Source organism: Saimiri boliviensis, chromosome 2, assembly GCF_048565385.1.
Source record: "Saimiri boliviensis isolate mSaiBol1 chromosome 2, mSaiBol1.pri, whole genome shotgun sequence".
NCBI classification, from domain to species: domain Eukaryota; kingdom Metazoa; phylum Chordata; class Mammalia; order Primates; family Cebidae; genus Saimiri; species Saimiri boliviensis.
In genome coordinates this window covers 11,068,264-11,084,931 of record NC_133450.1, presented here as the reverse complement: position 1 = coordinate 11,084,931, position 16,668 = coordinate 11,068,264, and the positions used below count along the sequence as shown (strand labels likewise).

Here is a 16,668-nt window from a genome sequence, read left to right as displayed (position 1 = left end):
TCTCCCAGGCTCTGCCAGGAGAATATTACTTATAATTAAATCATCTTGCTATAGACTTTTACCTGATTCAAACTCACCCCACATGGCTTATTGACTGTATGGAAAGTGGGTTATCTTGCTCCTCCTCTGACTTCTTTCTCCACTTTACCCTTCTCCACCTCTCTGTGGGTTGGGATAGGTAGCACAGTGAAGAGGGAATGAGCATAGGTTTTGGAGTCAAACCAACTTGAATGGAATTCCTACTCTGCTACTCAATGCTGGGTGATTGTGGACAAGTTATTTAAATTAGCTGAGCCTCAGTTTATTTACATATAAAAGAAAACTAATAATTGTGCCCACCTCATAGATTATTATATTAAATGAGAAAAATTCACGCAAAGAACTGACATGAGCCAAAGGCCTGTCCGCTACTGAGAGTTCAGCAATCTTAGAGTAATCATCATTATTATGATACTAGAGCTTGGACTACTGTTCTATGCCTTAAACTTCTGTGTGTTTGAGCCCAGTTCTTGCGGGAGTGTTGTTTCAAATAAACTGTCAAGTAGGTGTATATTCCAGGAAGGTTTCTTTCACAAATGTTTAATCTCCTTTATCTGTCTCGTTCTATAATATACTTGCTTGTATCACACGTATATTAAACTTGGTCAATTGGCCAGCCAAACAAATGTATTTCATGTACATTAATAAGGAAGAAATTAAATGGTTTCTGTGTTATAGCAGTGAAAAGCTCAACAAACCCCCAAACAGTTACAGTTTTCAAGACTATAACTCTTTATAGTCTTGAAACAATTAAAACATCATTTGAGAAATCAATAAGTAAACTCCTAAGTCTCCAACAAAGAAAGAAAACAATACCAATATTCAATTACAGGTATTCAAGGATTCTTCCTTTTGCCTTCAAAAACCAGCAAAATGATAATTTCAGAATTTCTTATAAATAAGACTATGCTTTTAAACATGTCTTTAGTCTCATTGGTTAATGGTTTCCTCATATCATATTTATATCACTTTAAACTTCTTTAATCTTTCTTAATAATTAGAAGATAACCAAATGAACAAACCATTAGAAGTAAAGACACATGAGAAGTACAACAACTAAGTTAATACGATAAAAAGGAATCTCAGGAAATGAACTGTATTAAATGTGGCTGTGTCTTCGGTCCCACAGATGATAGAGCAGCTGAGTCAGCTGATAACTGATCACCTGCAAATACAGCGCTGGCTCTTCAAAATGGACTATGAGTTCCGAGGAAATGGGACTGCATTTTGTGACATTCCTTCCTACCTAAAGTGCTACAAATGGGTGCTAAAGGAGAGTAGCAGATACGGCCTTGAAGACTGGAGAAAGAAATGGGCACAAGTGAGTATTCATTAGTGACTTAAAGGACTTTCCTCTCTACTTAGCTCTGCCACCTGTCAGCAGTGTCTTTCTTGGGACCTTTTTCCTTAAGTACATAATGAGTTGGATTGATTGAGTTCTTTGAGTTATCTTCATTTTTTTGTTGTTGAAATGGGGCCTCACTCTGTTGCCCAGGCTGGAGTGCAGTGGCACAATCAGGGCTTACTGCAACCTCTGCCTCCCTGGCTCAAGCAATCCTTCCACTTCAGCCTCCTGAGTAGTGGGGACTACAAGCATGCTCCAGCATGCCTGGCTAATTTTTTCTTTCTTTTTTTTTTTTTTATTGAGATGGCAGCGGTGGGGAGGGTCTCCTTATGTTGCTGAAGCTGGTCTCGAACTCCTGAACTCAAACAATACACCTATCTCAGCCTCCCAAAGTGCTGAAATTACCAGGTGTGAGCCACAAGTGGGTTAATTTCAATGTTTCTTCTCTGGGCCCCAAAAGTGTTCATTCAGGTCTTCAAACTGATTATGATAATTAGGAAGTAATTTTTTAATCATATTCAGGTAACATTACAAACCTTGTAATTTGCCCTAAGTAGTTCCTGATCATGTGCTTCTAACAACTGTTGTTATTAAGCTAACTGTATTTTATTATGAGATAGAAATTCTATTAGTGAATAGTTGTCACCTGGAAGGTAATGTATAATAGCTTTCTTTCGGCAGTCATATGTTTCTGAAGACATTTCAAGGAAATTTATGTAACTGCTGGTCCCTGTGAGATGCTGAGAAAATAGTACATCCAAGCCAGAAAATCTCCCAGCAAAAGCTGAGCTCTAGATATGAAGTCTTAGCATGAATGGACGTGTATAGATTGTTTCCATGCACATTTGTGAAGGGATGAATCATACAACCTTTTAGTCCATTCCAAATTTGCTTAATTAAAGTAATATTATATGGTTTAATATATAAATTCTAAAACTATGTTGCTTTGCATTCAGAAACCCAGTTTTGCTTGGCTTTTCTTAATCCCAAATCTCCGTTTTGGCTGACCTGCTGGTTAAAGCATAACTGATTAGGAAAATCTCAATGCAAATTCCCTTACTGGTTCCTTCCCTACTGGCATACATAGCAGTGGGCTGTGCAAAGTGATTTGCGTCTACTTTGAGCATCCCAATACGAAAGTATATGAATCAAGACATAAGTGATAGAGAGGGAGGGGCATACTTGAGGGAATCACATTATTCTTGGGAAGTGGAGTGATGAATAAATCTAGAAAACAGTCAGGAGAGAGAGTTCCCTTTGACAAATGTGGCTGGTTTCCCCATGATCTACTCTGGGCTTCGTTCCCCGCTCCATCAGTAAATGGACTAAATGCAGTACCTGTCATGGCCAGCTTTTTACATAATATTTAAAGGATACCAGAATGAATTACTCTTCTAGATAAAGATAAAACAAAGAAAATGTATTTAATTTTGAGGCCCATAGAGGTTTCCCTTATATTCTTTTTGAACTGGATTTTATTTCATATTGTATAGAATTTTCTTTTTAAAGCAACACTGTTAAGATTAAACTATAAAAATATGGCTTTTTTATTTAAAACATTGGAGTGTTGCTATTTTATTTAAAACACTGTAGTGTTAAATTGTTGGCCTCAATATTTCAAACCAACAATTTTTAAAGAATTCTCTTGACATTAGACTATGATAAATTTGAAATGTTTGACTTTAAAAAATACTTAAAATACTGACATTTGGCTGAACTGTATTTGGAAAACTCATTGTGCATTATTTAAATTTCAGTTATTTTAAGCCGTAACATTTTTAATTGGCACCAAATACATTTGGCACTGTTGTTCATGTTATTAAATGCAAAGCTCTTGAATAATTAATAATCTATCTAAATCATTTTTTAAAACTTAACAAGGAAAAAATAATTAGTCAGAAATCTCTTTAAAGTCTGAGGCCAGTGCTTAGCCATGATGTGAAGCCCAAAATAAAAATAAAGTATTTCTGAAAAGGTGCCTTTTTTTGTAGGAGCCTAATGACATTCTTTTACCTTCAAAGTGAAATCATATTCAGAGTGGAGGTGAACTGCAGCCTCTACTGAGTGTAGCTATTGAGAATTTAGGATTAGAATTCTCCTTTGTTCCAGAGGACCATCGTAATGGTGCACATTTATACATCAAAGCATTACTTTACGAGCACAGGCATGTTTTAATGTCCTATTACAGTTTGTAGACCTGTTTCTTTTGATAATGAAGATGTTGTGTTATCAAGCCTAGCCTGGCACATACAAAACATATGCTGGCAGGTTATTAAAAATTTCAGCTTCTTGATGAAAGACTATCCTGCAGGCTAAGAGTCCAGAGAAAGACTCCATTCTGGGAGAATTATTAGAAATGAGAATATGACTGTAAGCACTAAATTATGTTAATACTTACAAATAGCATCATTTGCATAGCAGTTTATGATACGATACCATGATTTTTCTCATTGGTATGTTGTAGGCAACAGATTAAAAACAGTGCTGTTTATGGGAGTTTGAACCCTTAAGATTCTCTTGCCTCTTATGCAGATATTGGTTTTAGATGTAGGCAGGATTCAGTGTAAATTCAAGTACCTAATATAAAGATCATCTGGCCGGGTGCGGTGGCTAATGCCTGTAATCCTAGCACTCTGGGAAGCCAATGTGGGTGGATCATCCGAGGTCGGGAGTTCGAGGCCAGCCTGGCCAACATAGTGAAACCTTGTCTCTACCAAAAATACAAAAAAATTAGTCAGGCATGGTGGTGCATGCCTGCAGTCCCAGCTACTTGGGAGGCTGAGGCAGGAGAATCACTTGAACCTGGGAGGTGGAGGTTGCAATGAGCTGAGATCACACCACTGCACTCTAATGTGGGCAACAGAGTAAGACACCATCTAAAGGAAAAAAAAAAAAAAAAGTTATCTGTTTTTTCACCTATCTAATTTGGAACCAGAGTTATCTGGCTGGTTATAGTTGAGAATTAAAACAGTCATGAAATCAGCAGATGCTGAAAAGTTGTCATCACAATTAAAAAAAAATCAGTAGAGACATATAGGTGATAGTTAGGAAAAGCAGAATGTTACATGATGTCCAAAATGAAAACAGAACACAACTCTTATCATTTTTTCTTGGTGACTTGGTACCAAGCCTATTCTCTTCATCCTACCAGCTACCAAAACCCCCAACAAGTTCCAGTAAACTTATTCACTTAAGTACTTTGCTCGTTAAGGTTTTTTGTTGTTGTTGTTTTTTGTTTTGTTTTGTTTTTTTGTTTTTTTTGAGACGGAGTTTTCACTCTTGTTACCCAGGCTGGAGTGCAGTGGCGCGATCTTGGCTCACCGCAACCTCCGCCTCCTGGGTTCAAGCAGTTCTCCTGCCTCAGCCTCCTGAGTAGCTGGGATTACAGGCACACACCACCACGCCCAGCTAATTTTTGTATTTTTAGTAGAAACGGGGTTTCACCATGTGGACCAGGATGGTCTCAATCTGTTGACCTCGTGATCCACCCGCCTCAGCCTCCCAAAGTGCTGGGATTACAGGCTTGAGCCACATGCCCGGCCGCTCGTTAAGGTTTAATGAATCCACACTCTTGCACACACCGCACTCCCTGTTCCCCAGTCGGGGGTATTTCTTTTCATTTAGGAGGATAAAGGCTTAAACAAAGAAAGGCAAACATGTCATGGGGAGACACCTTCCTGGGTAAACTCACCTAAGACAGTCTAGGGAAACCCAGGCAGACATCTGCTGTCGTACCAGTCCTTGTGGCTTTTTTTATTGTTGTTTTTTTCTTTAAGGGTGTCTTCCTTTCCTCAATTCCTGGCTTAGTGGCAGTGATGCTACTGGTGACACTGCTTTGCAAGAGATCTTTGTAGAACAAGTTCTGTGTGTAAAGAACTAAGCCAGCTGACTTTCAGGTTACTCTGTGCAGCCCTTCTTGGGGCCTCTGTTACCCTGGAGATTCTGGGATGTGGTCTTGGCATTACTATTTTACCACTTAATGAGAAAAAGGAAATTGAACTGGCTCTTGAATGTCGCTAGTAAGTATTGCTATTTTAGCCCTTTGCAAGAGCAGTTTTACCTTTATTTGTACTTTGGTTTACTTTGTTTGACATTTGATATTAATTTGGGGATCACCAGTGGAGGAAAAAAACAAATTAGACATTAGATATTAATTTGGGGATCACAAAGGTAGGGGAAGAACTATGTCTAGAAAAGGTAGAACAAACCACAGTTGTTGTTTTGCCTCCTTGTGGGAACTAAGGCAGCAAACAGAAAACACATTTCACGACATAGAACTCCCTGCATTTCCACCTCCATTGTGAAGACCTCTGTCCATTCAGAGTGGCCCTGGAAGTAGGTCACAGGAGGCATTGCAGGATGGCTGAGCTTGTTGTCCCGTGTATAATTTAGTAGGTATTTATTAGGTCATCACAAAGAGCCACTGCTTGTAATCCCATAATTTTTAGAAAAGTTTAAAGATAACATAAATACATGATCACTTTCCCCAAACATAGTTGTTTTCATTTTTGTGTACTAATTTCTAAATATGCAGGATTTCTGATAGCTACAATAATAGTGTATATCAGATCTTAAATATTCTCCATGTTTATACATAGTCCTCACAATTAATAGCTGTATAATAATCTCCTGTACTGATGAACTCTAATATGTTAAACAACTCAACTAAGTTGGAAATTTAGACTGTTTCCAGCCTTCTTTTTTTTGGTGGTGGGTTGTAGGGGAAGGAGGAGGAAGGAAAGATTTGTTTGTTTCTTTTTTTTTTTTTTTTTTTTTTGAGGTGGAGTTTTGCTTGCTCTTGTTACCTAGGCTGGAGTGCAATGGCGCTATCTTGGCTCACCGCAACCTCCACTTCCTGGCTTCAAGCGATTCTCCTGCCTCCGCCTCTTAAGTAGCTGGTATTACAGGCATGTACCACCATTCCCCGCTAATTTTGTATTTTTAGTAGAGATGGGGTTTTTCCACATTGGTCAGGTTGGTCTCAAACTCCCGACCTTAGGTCATCTGCCTGCCTCAGCCTCCCAAAGTGCTGGGATTACAGGTATGAGCCACTGCCCCCAGCCAATTTGTTTCTTTTTATATTTGGTTTTTGTATACACCTCTTTTTGCTTCTGTTATTTCCCTAGGAGAAAGACCCAGGAGAATATTTTATGGCTTTTATTACATATTGCCATATTCCTAAGAAGATAGTACCAATTTCCAAAGCAACTAGCAGAGAATAAGCTTACTAGTTTTACCACAATGTTACCACCAATGGATATTATTAACTATTTGCACTTTTATTTTAGATATAAAAATCCGGCTTCTCATTGCTATTATTTGATTACTAGCAAGGGATATTCTTTTTCATGTCCTTATTATTTGTGTTTTATATCAAAAAGATACACAAGATCTCTGTATTTTTTTTTAATGTGGATTTTTTAAATTAAGAAAAACTAGGTTATTTTTTCTAGTCATGAAACTACATATAAATTATTGTACACTTGTTTTTATATTTATTTTTGTATCTTAAAATCATGATTTCTTAAGATTATCTTTATGTATTTAGTAGTTGCCAGAACACTGGCCTACACATGAGATTAAGCATTTTGTAGATCTATGAATACACTGTTAAGGTCTTGATATTTCCTTTTATTTCTTCATCATCATCATCATCATCATCATCAATAATATTGTAGAGTACCTGCTGGGTACCAGGTATTGTGCTAAGCACATTACATTACATGAATTGTCTCTCTCTTTTTTTTTTTTTTAGATGGAGGCTCACCTTGTTGCCCAGGCTGGGGTGCAGTGGCACGATCTCAGCTCACTGCAACCTCTGCCTTCCAGGTTCAAGTGATTCTCCTGCCTCAGCCTCCCAAATAGCTGGGATTACAGGCATCTGCCACCACACCTGGCTAATTTTTTGTATTTTTAGTAGAGATGGGGTTTCACCATGTTGGCCAGGCTAGTCTTGAATTCCTGACCTCAGGTAATCCACCCACTTTGGCCTCCAAAAGTGCTGGGATTACAAGTGTGAGCCACCGCACACAGCCAAATTGTCTCATTTAATCTCAGAAAAACCCTGCAGTTTTTACTCATTTACTTCCACGCCAATTTAAGGTATAAGGAAGGTATTATTATTCTGTTTACGGATAGAGAGACTGATGCTCAGGAAGCGATTTGCTTAAATTTATGGCTAATAAATGATTGTGCCAATAAATTATTGAACCCACATCTGACTGCTGCTAGCCCAGTGCTTCTTCCACACTGAGCCACGTACATTTAAGAAAGACCCTCTTATTTGAAAGTCCTGGAGAAGTGTTCTCCATCAGGTCCTTGCCTTTGTGACTTATACCGTGTGCTGCCCTTGTGGCAAGTTTTCTGCTTTCCAGAGATTTGTGGGAAGCACAAATATTCTTGGAACACAGAGGCCACTGCTCTCAAATTTCTTCCCTTTCCTAGATGACAGAATTGCTGGTGTCCTTTTCGCACAAGGCAGCAAACTGGGAGATAAAGGGACCCATCAAGACACACACCTCAGAGCCGGAGAGGAGGAGCCCTGCCTGGGAGTTTCTAGGATTCAGCTCTTGCAACCCAACTGCCTCACATACCTGGTTATGTGCATGGGTGATGAGAGAGAATTTTAGACCTCACCTTTTGATTGTTCATGGGAATGACAGATTTTCAGTGCCTTTCTCAATTTACTACACTATTGTGATCATTTTAGTGAGTTTGTAGATTCCCAAAAAGCTTGGAGTAGACCACCTTCACAGTCAGATGTAACATTAAAAATGTAGTAAGTGTTTTAAACCCTGGTTTTAGCCCAGGGCAGTTGATCGCTCCTGTAATATTTTATAAATCCCAACACTTTGGAAAGCCAAGGTGGGAGATGGCTTGAGGGCAGGAGTTCAAAACCAGCCTGGGCAACATAGTAAGACCCTGTCTCTGCAAAAAATTTAAAAATTAGCTGGGTGTGGTGGTGTGTGACTGTATTTCCAGCTACTTAGGAGCCTGAAGCAAGAGGATCCCTCGAGCCCAGGAGTTTGAGGCTGCAGTGAGCCATGACTGCACCACTACTGTCCAGCCTGGGTGACAGAACAAGACCCCTATCTCTAAAAGCAGAAACACACTCTTTTTTTCAAAAAATAAGCAACCAAATATTTTGTTTGGTTTTGTTGTAATGTTTCTAGTCTCCTATTCCAGGTTGACAAAATAAACAGGATTTTAAGCAGAATGAGTATTGGAAAAGGATAGCCATTCAGGGTAACTAAGAGGTAGTTTGGCTTCCTGGGGTTCCATAGCCCAGGGATACCTAGTTTAGGTGCCCGTGCTTACTGGGGGATAACCATAGGGAAATTAATTCAGCTCTCCAAATCTCCTTTTCTTCATCAGTAAAGAGAGATTAGTACCTGTCTCATGGGGAGGTGGTGACAAGTAAATGAGATAACTCTGTGAATTGGCTAGCAGTGTGCTTAGAGCATAATGACTTTAAGAAATGCTACCTATTATTGTTGTTGTTATTATTATGAGATTAAATTGTATTACAACAAAATGCAGGTAACATTGAACAAGCACATACAGCTTAATCTTTCTTTGGTGATTTAGAAAGTTCTTTAGGCTCTGGTAGGCTTCCAGGATATTGCCATCTACTTCCATCAGCCATCATTATATGAGGTTGTGGCTGCTGAAGATACAGAATGTTGGTTGATCCAGTTGTTCCCAGCCTACGCTTTACCCAGACAGTGCCTTCGAAAGAATAAGTCTTCATAGTGGCATGCTTTCTCATCATTTAGAAATATAAAACAGTTCCATTTATTTGAACTTCCTATGAGTTGAATAGAGGCTTGACAAAGTAGAGATTATTCTGACCGAAAGACTGCAACCCCGTGGCTTGATTTTCTGGTTCCAGTTGGTGTATTTTCTAATTAGTGTAGCAGCACGTCACCACAATCATTGGAAAGTCTTAATCATTTACATATTTGTCTTTATCTCTGAGAATGACTTAGAAGGTTTTCTTCCAGTTCAGTGGTTATTTTCACGAAGCTGCCAGGGTTGAGTGTGAGGTGCTTCTCTGTGCCTGAGGAAGATGACAGGAGAAGGAAAATTGCCTCCCCAAGTGAAATGAAAGCCAGGGCACCCCTTCTGAGGACCTATAATCATCAGCTACACACGCTGTTGGTTTGCGTGTCCTATTGATTTAATATGCTTCTAATCAGTACATAAAGCTATGGGCCTGCAGTGTTAATTTTTCATATGCTTACAAAGTACCCTTTGATTTTCTGTCACACGTTAATTACAGCGTTTTGCCATTAAATAGGAAGCTTTGTGTAAACTAATTACTAGGTAATCATTGTCTACTGCAAGCGTGCTGTTTGTACCTTTTATTTTATTCTAAAAATGCACAGATCTCACAGTCTGGAAACACTCTACCTTCCAGCCATTAGCTCTCACTAATTCATAGCATTATTGTGGTGAGAGTGTAGGAGTTGTAATTGTTGTGGTATCAGAGCTGTTAATTACCGGAGTAAACAGTTGAAATGGTGCCAAGGTCTATTGTACAAGGCAGAGAAAAGGAGGTTTAAATGTTACTCCCACCATCTGGGGACTGGAGGAGAGGCAAATGCTTGAAAACAGCAGTGAGGCGCTATCGCCGCTTCAGCTCCAGGGTTGGCGGCCATATGGATCCCGAATATTTTGAATCAATTGAATTTAACTGCCAGTTTTTCGCAATAACAGCGTGGAAGGAAGGAATAAAGCAAAAGATGAGAGGAACAAGAATTCGTTAGTGTTCTTACATCCAGGAAGTCCCCTTTGGAGGTCTTTTGGAAAGGTCCGCTTTGCTGAAAACCACAGAGCAGGCATGGGCATTTGGAACGGTTTCAGAATGAGTTTTACTCTCCTCTGACGGTGACTGCGCCATTTGCTTCTGGTCGTCTGTCCTTGGTGCCCCTCGGTGAGACAGGGATGCCCTTGAGAAGACTCAGACTTTCCTGTCAGTGTGCCAGATCCAACAAAAATCCTGACTTTGGAATTCACTGATTTACCATCCTGGCATTTTAACAAGCATGGTCTGTCAAAAGAAAACAATCAATATATAATGCTACTACATCTGCCTCAAGTGTATGCGTCTGCACACATGGAAATATCAAAGAAGGCACAGCTCTTCACTCTGATTAAGAAAGTCACTGCTTGCCCATTCCTTTTGCATAAAATTAAAATATAAATTCTCCTGATAGTCTCTCATTTCATTCCACAAACTCACTCCTCTCCCCCACTACTTGGATGAAAAATCAAGTCCAATGGGCACATGTGTTTCCTTTTGTTTTTAATTTTCAATTAAAGAGCTTTCATCAGCATATGCAATTTTCTCAACCAGCAATATTTCTCTAAATGGAAAGAAAGACCCTATTACTAGTAATGATAATTATGACTACTTCCACTTATGGCTGATTTTAAAACCACATGGTTTCTGCTTTAAAATATTGCATAATCTTTAGAACAGGCATGTGTATTTACTTGATGTCACTCTTGTATTTTAATATAATTTCCTTAAAACTATTTTCCAATGTTAAAAATATTTTTTAAAATACCAGTCACTTGCTGCTGTAACTACTTTTTAATATCATTCCCCAAACATGAACATATTCTTCTTTTTTTAAACCACCCTGGATTATTTATTTTTAATTGTTCCTTTAGCAGATGTTGAAGTAATTTCAGGGAGAAGTGTAAACAACTCCTTGAAAGAAAAAGATCACAGGCCCTCACATACACCATGAACCAAGGACAGGGCTTGTCAGGGCTTTGATGATGGCAGTTTTGTCCCAGGGAACAATTTTCCTGCCTTTGTGTATGTGTAAAGTTCAATTAAGAATTTCAAGAAGCATTTAATCTTTATCTATTGAAAACCCCCAGCATGCAGCGCACAGGGAGTGAGCCTAGAAAGAAAACCGCAGCCCCCTGTGGTGAGGGGAAAAAAGAAACAGCAGTTTAAGTGCTGGAAAGTTGAAAGGGAATGAACCTCTCTAGTGTTTGTGGTCGGGGGCAAAGCAGTTGTGCTGAGCTTTGGAATGGAGGCACAACATATGTGCCTCAGTTGGACAAAACCCTTCTCGAGTCAAATCAACTGCTAGGCCTGCATGCTGGTGCAAGGTGGAGGCCTAGATAATGAGGGACAGACTCCTCGAGAAGCAGTGAGTGGATAATGCCACATAAGTATGGAATTATATACCGCATTTTCACCATTCTGTTTAATGAGAGCCGCCACCGCAGCGAATCACTTGCCACACAGCCGAAATGGGCCATTAGCTATCAAGGGAAAATTGTCTTTGCCGCTTTCAGCAGATGGAGCAAATATTTTACAAAGCAATTTTACATACCAAAAACATTTGTGTGCCTTGGTAATGTTGGCTGTTTTACATTATGCTACCTTCTACAGCAGCATAATTTTCCATCTCATCGAAGGCAAAGTTGGCATTTTTGATTTTTAAATTCTCAATTAACAATTAAACATGGAGTATTAAAGCAGTCCTTAAACTTTAAGTAGGTGTGGGAAGTAGTTTATGACTTGCCAAAGACATTTTCATTTTTTCTTCATCCTCTCAGCATATTTTTGCACTCTAAAGAGGGACCATTTCTAATAATTTTGATGGAAAAGAATGAGTGGAAACTCTACTACTGATTGCAGAATGAGAGTTACCAGTGCACACAGTGATCAGAGCATTTGCTGGCTTAAAACCCCCATCACGGATAGTGGATACACAGTTTGGTTCACCCATTTGCATCAGTTTAAAATGTTTTAAGTTTCAAGTAACAGAAAACCCAACTCAAAATGGCTTTAAAAATGATAAGAATGTATTATCTCACAATGGCTTTACAAATAAAGAGAACTTCTTATCTCAGCTAACCAAAAATTCAAACAGCGGTCTGGCTTCAGACACGGCTCAATGATGCCACCAAGGCCCCAGTTACTTTCCACTTCTCCTCTGTACTGTGCTCCGTTCTAAGGCTGGCCATCCTTAGGGTTATAAGATGGTTGCCAGTAGCTCCTGCAGTTTGCCCCTACTCAAGGTGATAGGAAGAGAGAAGACATCTCACCTGGTTAGCATTCTCAGAAGAGCATAAAGCTGCTTTCTCAGAAGGCCCCAGGAAGTGCTCCCTAATATTTGATTGGCCTAATTGGGTCATGTGCCCATCCTGAACCGATCACTGTAGCCAGGATGTAGTTTTGCTCATCAGGGCCAATCCTTGCAGCTGGGTTGGGGAGCATCACTGTCAATAACTCCCATAGGCATGGGGAAAGGACAGGTCCTGAAAGAAGTTTGAAATACTATTACCCTAAAGAGAGGACATCGATGCTGGGCAGCCAATAACAGAGTCATATGCTACCATATTTTCATAAATTTGACAGCACTGACACAGCATCACCTGTGGATGATGTAATCCAACCCAGACGGAGCATTTGTGCCTTGATGGCAGTTACTAGCATAGATTCCACTGCACCATAACACACTGTAGCAATTGGGTTTGAATCTGTTTTGCTACTTTATGCCAGTGCGAAATGAAGAAGGGATGATACTATCTACCTCACAGAGTGGCTGTGAGATAATAAATGTAAACCACCCCCACCCCTGCACATGCCTACCACATGGTGAGTAGTTAATAAATAAAAGCTGTTATTTAGCCTAAAAAGTGAAGTAGCTTTAGTCAATGAGTGCAGTATTAAGCTTTAGTCATTAGCTTTAGTCATTGAGTGCAGTGGAGATTCTGCTGTCTTCCTCTAAGAAATCTCGAATTTCATTCAGTCAGACATCTCTTCCTTCACATTTATGCTTTCTTGACACCTTCACATTTACGCTTTCTTGACACCTTCACATTTACGCTTTCTTGACAGAAAAAGAGAACAAGAGGCAAGGTACATACTTGGTAGACAAGAATCTCTGGGGTGCATCAGTCAGGCTGGTCGAGCTTCATGCCTTCTGCAGATGTCTTGGAACCTTCTGAGGTCCTGACAATTGTTGATGCACTCTGAGAGGTAAATGTGGGCATTGGACAAAGGGGTGGGGGCTAGCCTGTGCAGTGGCAAAGATGGGGCTGAAATTTCTTCTTATGGAAATTGCCCTATAGCTATCAGCTCCACAAAGCTAGCAGCTAATTGCATTCCCAGAGCCGGTGCAATCATGATGGAATGAAAATATGGAATTCAGGTGGGGCGTGGTGGCTCACACCTGTAATCCAAGCACTTCGGAGGCCAAGGTGGGCAGATCACCTGAGGTCGGGAGTTCAAGACCAGCCTGACCAACGTGGTGAAACCCCGTCTTTATTTAAAAAAAAAAAAAAAAAAAAAAAGGAAAGAAAGAAAGAAAATACGGAATTCTGACTTTTTTCAAAAGTCAAGTGTATTTTTCTACCACTTGTTTATTATCCACAAGGCATATATTTCTCTTTCCACACTCCCCAAGTCATTTGCTCTAAATGATCTGCTCAACATGGATGATACATCCTGTGAAACACTGATACGGTCGTCTGTCGTCCATCACCTTGGTGTTACTCAGTGCAAAAAACTTCCTAACTACTCATTTCACAAGTTGTTTTTTTTTTCTTTGAGATGGAGTTTCACTCTTGTTGCCCAAGCTGGAGTGCAATGACACGTTCTTGATTTACTGCAACCTCTGCCTCCCGGATTCCAGCAATTCTTCCTGCCTCAGCCTCCCAACTAGCTAAGATTACAGGCATGCGCCACCACACCTGGCTAATTTTATGTTTTTAGTAGAGATGGGGTTTCACCATGTTGGGCAAGGTGGTCTCGAACTCCTGACCTCAAGTGATTCCACCCACCTTGGCCTTCCAAACTGCTGGGATTACAGCTGTGAGCAACTGAGCCTGGCTTCATTTCACAAATTTTTAAGATAAAGATGTGCCCCTGTTGCTGGCTTATAACAGATATTCAGTATATATACACTTAGGGAAGGTAGGAAAGGGAAGACAAAAGCAAGCTAGCAGTGGTTCCTCTAACTCTTGTTATTTTCTGTCTTTAATCATTTGTTGACATTTAAAACTCACCGAGTGATCTTATACAAGGCTCCTCGTTCTTAGTGCCTCGGCATCCCATTTTAAAGCAGGAGAAATAACACAGTGGTGGCTGCCGCAGAGTGTTGCTGAAAGGAAGGAATGAGATCATGAGTGTGAATTTGTGACTAGAGAATTTTACAAATACCGTCCTAATGATTCACATGAATTGGAGTGTTTGTCTGTTATGGAAGGGGTGTGTGTGTGTCTCTCTCTGTGTACCTAAGTTTGTTTTAAACAGGATAAACTTGAATAGCTACAGATCTTCCCTACAGGGCCGGTGCTCTTGGAGTTGTGTAATTATGTTTGAACTACGCAAAATGATACAAACTAGAGAACAGAAACCCTCCCAAAAACTGAGAGCTTGCATCTGATGTTGATAGACTCCATGTCTTTTTCTTAGAGAATGAATCATGGCCCCAAGCTGCCTCTGTGTGCCCCAGTATCCCTACTGAATGTCACCCTGCCAGTGCCTTCAGCTGTGTACCTCTCATGGCGGGACACGATTAATCCTCCAGATTCCAGCAGCCAACTTTCCTCTAGGAAATTTACTCCCTTACTGTGGCTTTGTGCACAGTGAAAAACCTAAGCGACGAAGCAGAATGGCTGGCTTTGTGAGCAGAGGCGGTGGCAGAAGCCTGGCACAGTGTCCAGATGCCACACACAGGCAGCAGGCTTATGAGTTACTTATTGGCCCCCACATAGTATGTTGCATCTGAGGTGACACTTCATAAATGCTACCTCATTTATCTTCCCGATGCCCTTTAGAGGCAGGGAATCCCATAAAGTCTACCCAGGAAGAATCTATGGTTCTTAAGCAGCCTTCCCTCCAGCTGCTTCCTGGGCAGCAAGGAGGAGCCCGTTGAGAGGTTTCATGTTTTGTCTTATTCTGTAACTTCAGCTTTAAGGACTACGTCCTGTGTTTACCACCATCATGACTCATTCCACAGACATTTAGTGTTCCCTGTGCTAGGCACCGGGAGACCAACTTCAAAGCCAGCACCCAGGCCATTAAGCAGCACTGAGAGAGCTGGAGATCAGGGAGAAAGGACACGCAACTCGGGAGGGACAGAAGACTTCCTGGAGGATGTGTGGCTGGAACCACCTCAGGAAGGATGAGGAGGAGTCAGCAAGGGGAGGAAGAGAAAGAAGGGAGGCAGAGGAGGACCTGACAGGGGAAGGATGGGAGCTGGGCAGGAAAGTGAGGCCCTTAGGAGTCAGAGGTCATATCACAAGGACCTTCTTCATCTGTCGTGTTGAGGAGTTTGGACTTGATCCTCAAGTTGAAAGAGATTTTGCAAGATGTAGGTGGCAAGGCTTTTACCTGCTCCTTTGCCACCTTTTCTCCCTCTCTCCCCAACACCAAAAAAACCCCAAAAGAACCCAAAATACATAACCACTTTTTTTTCTAGTTCAGTTGTTTAAAAGACCTGACATTCTGTAATTTTTGATACATAGATGAAAGAATGAACAATTTCTCTTTAGACTCTCTTGGTATGAATGACCACATAGCGTATAACCGGGTAGATGATTTCACATTCTCCAGCAGTGGAGCAGAAAAGGCCATTTAATCAAGACAGAACAAAAAAATTCCCACTTTCCCGAGAGAGGGCCTGGGCCGTGAGACTTTCTTTCCTTGCCATTCTGTTTTCCAGAGAAGAGTGGGGCTCCAACCCTGCTGTGTTTCATTGTCCCAGCTTTGGGGCACTTCATAAATCAGAGACAATTGGTCTTCCTTGATAAAATGGAATGGTTGTAACTGAAACAATTGTAAAACGAAAGATGGGTTTGGGGGACTGTTTGGAGAGGGAACAAATAACGGGTCCACGTTGCTGGAGCTGCGCATTCCACATGCTTGTTTATAATTCAGAGGCAGGGCTTTGGGGCGATCAGGTAATTCACAGTAAAGATCAGACAAAATGTACGCAGTGTGTAGGATATGAAGGGAGGGGAAAGGCCCATTGCTTTGACAGCAGTTCTGCTTGCTTCTGCACCACAAGGCAGAGCACTCTGCATGAGCACTTCCCCAGCCCTTCTTAACAGACCTTCTCCCACTGCGTAGGGACTCATCCTGAAGTGAGTGTGAGCCAGGGCCCTCTCCACTTCTCAGGGCATTTCTGTTTTGTATGTCAAGCACTTACTAAGACAACTAATGAAACTCTCCCACCAAGATTTTCTGGATATTTCAGAAATTATTTGGATTTTCTAACCTGGTGAGAGCACAGTGTCAGATGTTT

The 16,668-nt window shown here is 40.6% G+C and overlaps 1 protein-coding gene across 3 annotated transcripts in view; it reads left to right on the top strand.

The window, feature by feature from the left end:
- Nucleotides 1-16,668, top strand: part of IQCH (IQ motif containing H) — a 267,605-nt gene that overhangs the window by 169,248 nt on the left and 81,689 nt on the right. For all 3 annotated transcript variants that reach the window (XM_074392752.1, XM_074392750.1, XM_074392751.1), the window contains one exon: nucleotides 1,169-1,360. In XM_074392752.1, coding sequence (XP_074248853.1) covers nucleotides 1,169-1,360 — 192 coding nt within the window. The remainder of the gene's footprint in view (nucleotides 1-1,168; nucleotides 1,361-16,668) is intronic.